The 10,297-nt window shown below is 50.0% G+C and overlaps 1 protein-coding gene across 1 annotated transcript in view; it reads left to right on the forward strand.

Moving 5' to 3' along the window:
- Window positions 1-8,620, forward strand: part of CCN4 (cellular communication network factor 4) — a 37,088-nt gene extending 28,468 nt beyond the window's left edge. Inside the window, exons 4-5 of the mRNA XM_025871158.2 lie at window positions 2,568-2,761; window positions 4,441-8,620. Of these exons, the coding sequence (XP_025726943.1) occupies window positions 2,568-2,761; window positions 4,441-4,740 (494 nt within the window). The 3' untranslated portion in view covers window positions 4,741-8,620. The remainder of the gene's footprint in view (window positions 1-2,567; window positions 2,762-4,440) is intronic.
- Window positions 8,621-10,297: the final 1,677 nt, after the last annotated feature.

Genomic DNA, 10,297 nt, shown 5'->3' on the forward strand with positions numbered 1-10,297 from the left:
TGGATGGATGGATGGATGGATGGATGGATGGATGGGCAGACCAATAGATGGATGGATGGATGGATGGATGGATGGATGGATGGATGGATGGATGGTTGGGCCAATGAGGATCTGAGCTAGGGCAGTGGAAGTGGAGGTGGCAAGGAAGGGACAGATGTGAGAGGCACTGCATGAGGAGTAAGACTGAGGCCAGGGCATCAATCCACTGCATGGAGTGAAGAAGAGAGAAGGGTAGACAGCGACTCTCCGGGCTCATCATGACCTGGGAGAGAAAACGAGAGGAGCACACTGGGAGTGAAGAACTGCACTGTTTGAAACAGCTTGAGTTTGAGGCTGGGGGCCCTGCCCTGGCATCGCCCAGCAGAGTTCTAGGGGTACTGGTAATTTTTTTTTAAATTATAAGTGCGTGAGATTGCCCAGCGAGGCTGCGCCGAGCAGCGTTTCTCAGCCTTGGTACAGACAACATCTCGAACCAGGGAAGACTTTGTGGGGAGGGCTGCCCTGTGCATTGTGGGATGTTTAGCGGCACCCCTGGCCTCTACCTATTAGATGCCAGGAGCACCTGCCCCCCCAAGTAGCAACAACCCCAAATACCTCCAGATGTTGCCGTTTGTACCCTGGGGGACCCAATCGTCTGGGGGAGAACCACAGTTGTGGCCCCGGAGACACCACCATTTAAGGTGAGGGAGAGAAAAGAGCTGAGAAAGACGAATCCAAGAGGCAGGACAGAACTAGGAGAAAGAGGTTTTGCAGAAGTGAAGAAGGTGTTTCAGAGAACACCCTGGAAAGCTTGGGCGATGGAGACCCGCCCCCAGGCTGTGTGCCCTCAGTGGCCCTGCCTGGGTCAGGGAGGAGGGCGGTCCTGCCCCTCCGCGCCTCTCCGGAGGGGCTCGGGGTGGTTCCCAGGGGAGAGCCAGCCCCATGAAGAAGCCGTCCGGTGCCCATAGAGGAAGGGGCAGAGGAAGCTCGGTCCCTAGCAGGCCTGCCACAGCCTCTAATGGGCAGAGATACATGAGGGTCACGGGGGCGGGGCAGTGGCTGTCTGCCCATGGTATGTGGCCCAGTGAGCCCGTTCTGACCCAGTACAATCAGGGCCCCTGCCTCCTCGTGGGCAACTCAGAAACCAAAGCCCTTGTATCCTCCTAGGCAAATCCTTCCCTCTGCCTCCCTCCTCCATGCTCATGCCCCTGGCTCATCCCAGCCCCATTTTCCTCTGCCCTCAGATGCTTCTCCTGGTATTCTTCCGTCTCTCAAAGCTTCCCTCTCTCATACGTTCATTCCTGCCTTGTCCAGCCCTGTGCCCTGCACACCTGTGAACTTGGAGGGGCTGGGCGTCCAGCACTGCTCCTTCCTGCCCCTTCTCCTTCCTCCCTCCTTCTGATCCCATTAGGTGTCTCTTCTTTCCTACTTTTCCCTTGCCTCCTCTCTGCCCCTCCCCCAATCTGCTATTCCTTCCCTCCCCCTCCCGTTCTGCCCTCCAAATCAGGCTCTCTCCCTCCCCTGCCCTCCCCCTCCCCCTCTTCCCCTGCCCTACCATCTGCCTTTCCTCCTCCACCCCCCCCCGCCTGTCCCCTTCCCGGCTTCCTGTGAGTGCCCGCCTGCCTGTGCGCACATTTGGGTCCGGGCTGGACTGGCGACCTCTTCAGAGTCTTGTCTTGTGTATCTTGGGCCATCTTTCTGTGGGCTCTCTGCTTTGTCTTCCTGGCTTTTTACCTGCCTCTGTCTCCAGCTTCATCCGTTTTTCCATTACTCAGAGAATACTTGAGCACTGGATGCTGGGATGCATACATTAACAGAACCATCCAAGACTTGGTGTTCAGTTGTCAGTCAAGAAACCACGAAAGTTCACGTTTACTGAGCCAGGGCTGGCTTTCCGGCTTTCATATGCATGAACCCGTCTTTTTAGTCCACAACCTTGGGAAGGAGATGAGATTATCAACGCCCCCCTTGCAGGTGGGGACACTGAGGCATGGAGGTGAGGGCTATCGGAAGCCCAGCTACTAAGTGCTTGTGCTCAGAGTTGAACCCGGGCAATGCGGCTCTGAAGAGTGCATGTCCCTACCCATTGTGCCCTCAGGATCACCCAGATGAGGTATCAGGCACTAGGGTATAGACACTCCCTCTGATTTCTCCAAATAAACTTGACCTCTGTAGGGGCAGGTACAGTATCTTTCATTCTTCAAATCCCAGCACCTTGCAGATGCCCGATATATACTCAATAAACAGGTGCTTTCGTTGTCACACCAGCCATGGAAGGCAGATGTTTTATTCCAGTAAGGACACTGAGGCCCAGAGGGAGTTATCTGGAGCCACACAGCTTATAGGTAGTCGAGCGGGATTTGTACTCTGGTCCACCTCTCTGTAAAGATGGTCATTCCACCGGAGAAGTGTAAGAGCTCAAAACAGGTCCTCCTCTCCCTGGGGACCCATGCTGGTTAGAAGCTGACCTGCCCTTTTGGGGGTGGGGGAGACAGTCCACACCCCTCCCCTGGGAGCTTTAGGATCCCTGACCCTGTGTGTGCTGATGGCGGCAGGAAGCTCACGGGGAGTCTGGTCCCTGTCCTCAGTGGCCATAGGTGAGATGGAGCCGTGGCACGGGAACTGCCTGGCCTACACGAGCCCCTGGAGTCCCTGCTCCACCACCTGCGGCCTGGGGGTCTCTACGCGCATCTCCAACGCCAACAGCCACTGCTGGCCCAAGCAAGAGAGCCGCCTCTGCAACCTGCGGCCCTGTGACGTGGACATGCGTCCACACATCAAGGTCCGTCCACCTTCCGGGGGGGTTGGGGGCGCGGGGTCGGGGGAGGCGCGTCAGACTTCCAGACAGACAGGCCCCGCTTCAAGCCTGGCCCCTGAACTTCCTCGTGGGGGCCCTTTGTGAAATGGGAACAAGTGCTCTCTGGTGGTGACTCGGAGGTGACCCTCGCTGGCCGCCACTCCCCCTCTGCTCCTGTCCCGGCGCGCAGGCGCCAGCCCAGGCATGACGGCCGCGCTGGGCAGTCGGGGAGCGCGAAACAGGGCTCAGGACAATGGGGGTCACGTGCCCGTCTCCTGCTCGCTGCACAGGACGGTGGCCGCTCTCGCATCTCGGAGCCCCAGGCCCCTCGTGAGTAAAGCTGGGGTTGGTCTCAGACATCTCCTCCAGCTTGGAGAGTCTAAGATCAGTAAAACAAAGGATCCGGGACAGAGTAGGTGACGGCAGTGAGAAATGGGTCTGATTTGCCTCTCTCAAGGCCTCCTGGCTTCTATCTTAGGACTGGTCATCTGCCTTGCATGGAAAAGAAAAAAAAAGAAAAGAAAAGAAAAGAAAAACTCAGCACTGACTCCATCTTTGGAGTACTGATGGTTTCTTGGGGTTGCTGAGGAGAGGGGTGCCTGGGGGACAAGGCAGCTCAGCTTCACACGAATCCTCCTCACTTGCCGTCCCTGCTCCTACTCCAGTGATCTCTGTGCTGGCCAGCCCGATCCTGCCACCTCGTCCTTCGTCTTCTCTTCTCTCTCTGATCAGTGACCTCGGCCAAGCTGGCCTGCGTATTCTTGGTGCTCGGAGCACAGTAGGTACTCAGAAGATGTGGCTTCCTTGAGAGCATGGGCAGGAAAGCGACCAGCAGCAGGAGAAACAGGGGCAAAGGCCCTAAGCTGGGTGAATGCCCAGGGCACTTGAGGCAGAGGGTGCTCTACCCCCACGCCACCTCAAGTCCTCGCTGTTGGCTCACGCTTCACACCCAATTTTGGTTTTGTGATTATGAGCCTCAGATGGCTCCTTGAACCCCACGGAGCCTGGCTCTGCTCTACCCCGAGTTCTGGCATGATGCCGGAACATAGTAGAGGCATTCCTGCAATGAGCTTAGTGAGTACCTACCGTGCACCAGGCACAGACTTGGCCTGTAGCGTCACAGAAAGGGCCCTCCTCTTGACTGGCCCACATCCCAGTGGAGAGACAGAACTGGCTCTACAGAACACATTCTGGTTGGACAAGTTATGTGAGGAGGGTGTGTGAGAGGCGGGGCGGGGGTGTGTGGAGGAAGGATAGGTTAGGGGAAAGCACATGCCCCAATTGTGGAGCCCCGTGATGGCTCTGCTGCTCACTAGCCGTGACGCTGGGTGGACTGAAGAAGCAACAAGGGCTTTCCGTGTTGGTACAGCTGTGACGGGGTTCTGGGCATTGACGAGGCAGAAATGTAGGCAAGAGGACATTGCAGGTTGCGAGGAACCACCTCTGCAACACAGTGCCTTGTGAGGTCCGAAGTTAGTCCTGCATAATGTGGCTGTGTCTTGCTGTGCTTGGGGAGGTCCTTCCCATCTTGAAGATGCCACAAACCTGAAGGAAAGGTGGAGTGGTCCCGCATGGTGAGTGCAAAGGGAGAATTGAAGGCTTGGAGGGAGGAAGGTGGCTGTTCATCCTCTGAGCATCCCAACTGAAACCTCCTTTTCCTGCAGGAAGGGAAGAAGTGTTTGGCCGTGTACCAGCCAGAGGCGCCCATGAACTTCACCCTCGCCGGCTGCAACAGCACACGCTCCTACCGGCCGAAGTACTGTGGGGTCTGCATGGACAGCAGGTGCTGCATCCCCTACAAGTCCAAGACCATCGATGTCTCCTTCCAATGTCCCGATGGGCCTGGCTTCTCCCGCCAGGTCCTATGGATTAATGCTTGTTTCTGCAACCTGAGTTGTAGGAATCCCAACGATATCTTTGCTGACTTAGAATCCTACCCTGACTTCTCAGAAATCGTCAATTAGGCAGGCACAAAACATGGGGCTCGGGGCCCGGCCCAATGTTTGCAAAGCCAACCCTCTGAGGACCACAGTTGAGCCTTCTTTGTCCACTTCCCACTGACTTCTAACTCTCCTGATCCAGATCCTTGGCCCCCTGTCCTATCTCCAGCCACCCAAATGGCCCATTATGGTGCTGCTCAGGCCCAGAGTATGAGTCCCCTCCTTGGCAGCATGCTGCATACACTCCAGAGAAAGTGCCCATCTCCAGTGATTCTGGACAAAACCCAAGCCTGTCCAAGTCACCGGAAGTCTTGCTGGATCTTGCCGGAGTCCCGAGGAGCAGAATCAGCTAGGCATTTAATATCACTCATTCCCGTTCTCGATGCCAAGCCACAAGACTCTTTGGGTCCATTCAGATGGGATTTAGGACACTGGAACGGTCTATCATCTGGGCCCTGCTAAGGGGCACTCTAATAGACAGTTCTGACCATAGCACACGCAAGTAGCTCTGATTCTGGAGATTTGTGCACCCTAAGGTCACCAAATATTTGCCAAGTGAGGTGAACGGTTGTTTGGTTTTGATTTTTAAAGGAAAATTGTGTTCATTAACCCAGGCTTTGTGGAGGTTAAGTCTCTCTTCAGCCCTGCCCTATAAAGGGTACAAACTGGGCTCGTTCAGGGCAGAAATGCAATTTGATAACTTTCATTCTTATTCATGGGAAAAGTCTCCAGTCAATACTGCAGGGTCAGAGCAGGGTCAGCCAATTTTCAGAAGAGGTGATGGACTAGCATGAATCTGCTGCTGACCCACAGGACGCTGGGCAGTTGGCCAACTCTGCCACGCATCTAGACCCTCTCCCTGCTTGAGGGCTCGTGGGAGTTGGTGGAGCCCTTAGGATGGCCTCCATGACCCCTGGGAGTGGCATCCTGGGACATTCCTCTGCTCTTGCAGAGCCCTGGGAGACCCAGCTGATGTCTGGGCCAGCCCCACTTGAAATAACTGACATGGTTGCAAGCTGTATGTGGGTCAAACCAAGAAGTGGATCCACTCGGCATCAGCCTAGGGCAACAGGGTCAGGTCACATACTGGGCACAGGACACCTCTCTTTCTGCCACAAGGACCCCTTCCAGAGACTTCGGGTCTGTTGACCCAAACAACCCAGTTGTGGTGTGAAGATAGAGGCTTACCAGTTGTTTAGAAACAGAAATATATTTAACCAGAATTAAAAGCAAAAAAAGGGGTTGGAGCTTAAAAGGAACAGAAAGTTGTTATGAGTGGAAATGAGGCTATTATTTATCTTATTAGTAGAATATAAATATTTACTGTTATAATTCTTTTATTTAGTCCCTTTTGTGTACTAAACATAGTTCTCAGTGCTATATGTGTGTTAGCTCATGGAGAAGCTTTGCAATCATGCTGAAAAGTGCCCATTATTATTTCTATTCTTACAAATGTGAAACGGAAGCTCAGAGTGGTATGAGCCTTGACCAAAGTCGCCCGGCTGGTGAGTGGAGGAGCAGGGATTCTAATCCAAGTCCGGCTGACTTTCTAACCCATGTTGCTGGCCCTACGCTTAGAGCTTCCAGACGTGTCGAGTAGGAAAATGTGTCTGCATCACCGACTTCACGCTCTCGTTTTTCACTCTTTTTACTGTCTCTCTGGCTCCTTTCCTAAGAGAAGAGTATCTGACTTTCTGATAATTTAGGTGCCTGAGCCTCCAAAAATATATGGGCTAGACAAAAACCCACGAATCTCCTACCGATACCCCCTCCCTCAAATCAGAACTAGCTCTCATCGTGCATTTAAAAGACGATTTTGTTTACCCAATGCTGCAGATGAGGGATGTGTGGGCTATTCCCCAGGGAATTCTGTGTGGTGTACAGAGGAATTCTGTAGCAGGACCAAAGGACCGGGAAGGTGCCCTCCTGACTGTGACCTCCCATTGCTTGGCCCAGTACGAGGCCTACAGCGGTGCTCAACACGTATTTGATGAATAAAAGAACCTGTGTATGTTTTCCTACTTTTACTCAGAGGCTCTCTTCTTCCAAAGGTATGTGCCAATCTAATTTTCATCAGCCAAATCTTATCTTAAGTATCATAGGGAAAAGAGACATTTAATATTTAAAGAAATGTATATTTTTATTGAAAAAAAAAAAAGAATTCTTGTGTGAAGAGCATTCACCCCACGAATAGGTTCTCCAAAAAACCCTTGTGTGGATCTATGTTGGATTTCCTCAGAGTGAAATCTATAAATTAAGAGGACCGGATGACAGCTAACCACATTTGAAATTCAGCAGAAACCCAAGAGCTAGGTTCTTAATGAGTTTGCATCTCAATTTGGGAAAATGAGTGTGGCTTCCAAGAGTCTAGGAAGCCAGGTTGGAGGAATCTGGGATTATCCTGGGACTGAGTGGGCCAGAGTGGCCCCAGCTGGCATTTGAGAAACAGACCTGTCCTATGCAGGGGAGGTCTCAGCTCCAGGTTTTGAAGTCATGGGGAAGGAAGTTTGGGACCAAATTAAGGAAGATCTTTCTAGCAGCCATAATCACTCTGCCCTGGTGTGACCTACTTCAGTGAAAGTAAAGAATAATAATCACAATGCAAAAATGTCCCCATATTGAAAGCTTATGTGGTGCCACTCACTTGGCTAGCTTTTAAATTATCTTACTAATTATCACTACAATTGTGAGTAAGCCTCTTGTCCCCATTTTATACACGAAAAATTTGAGAAAGAGGCTGAGAAATCGGCCAAAACAAGTTGGAGCCCAAATCCCTGTTTATTCCACTTGACCTTGCTCCCGGGGAGACCTCCAGGCCTCCGAGTGTCTCATTGGCAGGGCATCCAGTAGATGAGATAGACGGTCTCTCCAGTCCTTTGTAGCTCCATGCTGCAGGACGAGGGAAAGATATGCTAAGGATTTGTTAACCTTCGGGGAAGAAACTCACATTAGTGCTTAGAGTGAATTTCTCTGGTATGCTCAGGTGGGAAGAGAGAGGAAACCTGCATTCACCAAACCACCGCTTCTTGCTAAACCTTTATCCTCAGCCTTTGGGGAGGACCCCTGAGTGCTAGGCCCGGGCTAGGTGCTTCACGGCTATACCTTATTTAATCCTCATAGCAAACCTATGAGATATGGCATTATAATCATTTCCCTGTTTTAGAGCTAAGACACTTGGGCTCATAGAGGTTAAGTTATTTGCTCAGTGTCTTACCAGTTAGTGAACTGTGGACCAGGATTGCAAACCAGGGTCCATCTGACACCTGAGCCATCTTTCCTGACACTAAGCCCAGTTAGCATGCCCCCCAATTCAAAAGGTACAAGAGATGCTTTGCTGACACCAGGACAATAATTGCAATGTTAATTTCAAAGTGATTCAGAGAGTGAGCAAAGAAAGTAGATTTGAATGATATGATCCATCTGATATAATCTCATTAACATTGTACTGTGTTAGAGATAATGGGGAAGCAATGTAGCCCCTGACTATTACATCGAATTAGGTCACTGCTTTTTTAAAGACTTATCTTGATCCAAAGTAAGTAACTGCAATAAGCCTGCACAGCTGGGACTCATGAACGGTCAGAATGGTCACCTGTGTATCTCTGCACATACACATATGTGTGTGTGTATGTGTGTCTATATATACGTATGTCTATATCTATTTTCAGACTGTGACTTCATATTTAAGTATTCCTACCGCCACTTTTCCAAGTGACTAAAAAATACAAAAGAAGGAATGTCTTGGAATTTCCCAATAGGGGGAAAATAGCACTTGGGCAATCTGTCATGTTTTACAACATTCCTCATTTTTCTCATGATTTGTGTAGCGTGGAACGTTTGTTCAATGTGAAGGATTTTCATCGCTCAAATTCCCTGTTTATGCTTTTCTCCTTAAAGCAATAAATCATCAGCAAAATCACTTTCTGGATCTGGTGGATTTTCTTGTACATTCAGTTATGAGGCGCAACGATGGAGTGTTGAGTATGTTCAATGAATGTGCAGATGGTGGAAAGTAGGTCCCAGATATTTTATGTATGGTAATAAAAATAGCTAGAGGTTTGGAGATGGGCTCAGAAGGATGAATTCTGGAATTCACAAAAGATAGGCACTACAAATGGGTCCAGGCTGGGAGACGCCTCCCGTAAACATAAAAAGGAAACTTCAGCATTTATGGGTTTATTCGTTCATTCACTGACTCATTTATTCAATGCCTTTCTACATCTCCAGCTAGACTGTGGGTACCTTGAGGTCAGGGACTATGACTGTATCCTCTGGGCCTAGCACAGTGCATGGCACGTGTCAGGGACCGGGTAAGCAGGGGTTGGATGCATGGAGAGATGGATAGGATGGCTATCTTTTGCTGGCTGCCTTAGGAACCCGTGGGAGTAGAGAGAAGTGTAAGGAAGCTTGCAGGATAAAATGGAAATGGCTCTGACTTTGGGAGTCAAGTGGACCTTTTTATACTTTATTCCTTACTGGAATTCCTCCCCGAGCCCCCCTGAGCCTCAATTTCTTCAGCTGTGAAAGGCAGAAAATCATAGCACCTACCTCGTGGTGGTGATGATGTGTGAGTAAAATGCAAATGGCGCACAGTGTTAGAACAGAGCTCGGCACGCCGTAAGCGCTTAACGAAACCAGTTATTATTGGCTGATTTTCCATGTCCTTGTGAATGGAGGCTAATCAGCAAAACTATAGTAAAAATCGGAGTCAGTCTACGTGTCGGTATATTTTACTTTTCTAGATCGTTACTTCATAGCAGCAAATATAAAGAAAAAGTGTCACCAATGTTCAGTGGAGTGCTTTTTCACTTTAATCATATGTTGCTTGATCCCTTAACATTTTTATTTGATGTCTTCATTAGATGCTATAATTTGATTATAATCAACACCCTGCTTCTTCAAGGCAGGAAAGGTGCCATACTTGTCTGTCTCCCAAGCCCAGCACAGCACAGAGCACGTGCTCTGCTATGTGAACAGATGTGCATACGGCTGAGTACATGGGGTGAAAGACACGTTTGATGCCCTCTGGTCAAATCTCCCACCTCCACTCCCTCCAAAACACATTATGCTATTATAATAAACTCGGGGGAGAGTCACTTCCAATAGAAGAATAACTGCCACATGAATTCGTTCCAAAACCACTTCTATCCCGAAGCATACCTTTCTCAAAATTGGAAGTTAGATCATGGAGTCCTATAGATGCCCCAGATTAAGATAAATGTGTAGCTTTGGGGAGAACTTTCTCATGATTTAACAGGTGGGTGAAGTTTTAGGAACATGGGATTTGGGGGAAATGGCCAGAGCATTTTATTGTGAAGGTAAAAAAAGCATAGAGCAGAGGTACCAGTGTTGCCGATCCCCTCCCCGATGAAATGAAAATGCCAAAGCATCCTACACATTGAGAAGTCTAAGTTCCAGCTGAATCTGGGTTCTTTTCCAATACTGAACCGAGTGAAAATGACTTCTAAGGAGTTGAAAAAGTTGGCACCGGCCCGTGTATGTTTCCATATATTATATTCTGCAAAGAACTTTTCCAGATTTCCAAGCTAAACCGGACTGCTCTTGTTTTTCACACAAGAAA

Source organism: Callorhinus ursinus, unplaced genomic scaffold (genome assembly GCF_003265705.2).
Source record: "Callorhinus ursinus isolate GAN/ISIS: 27379988/994484 unplaced genomic scaffold, GSC_fseal_2.0 scaffold5, whole genome shotgun sequence".
Taxonomy (NCBI): domain Eukaryota; kingdom Metazoa; phylum Chordata; class Mammalia; order Carnivora; family Otariidae; genus Callorhinus; species Callorhinus ursinus.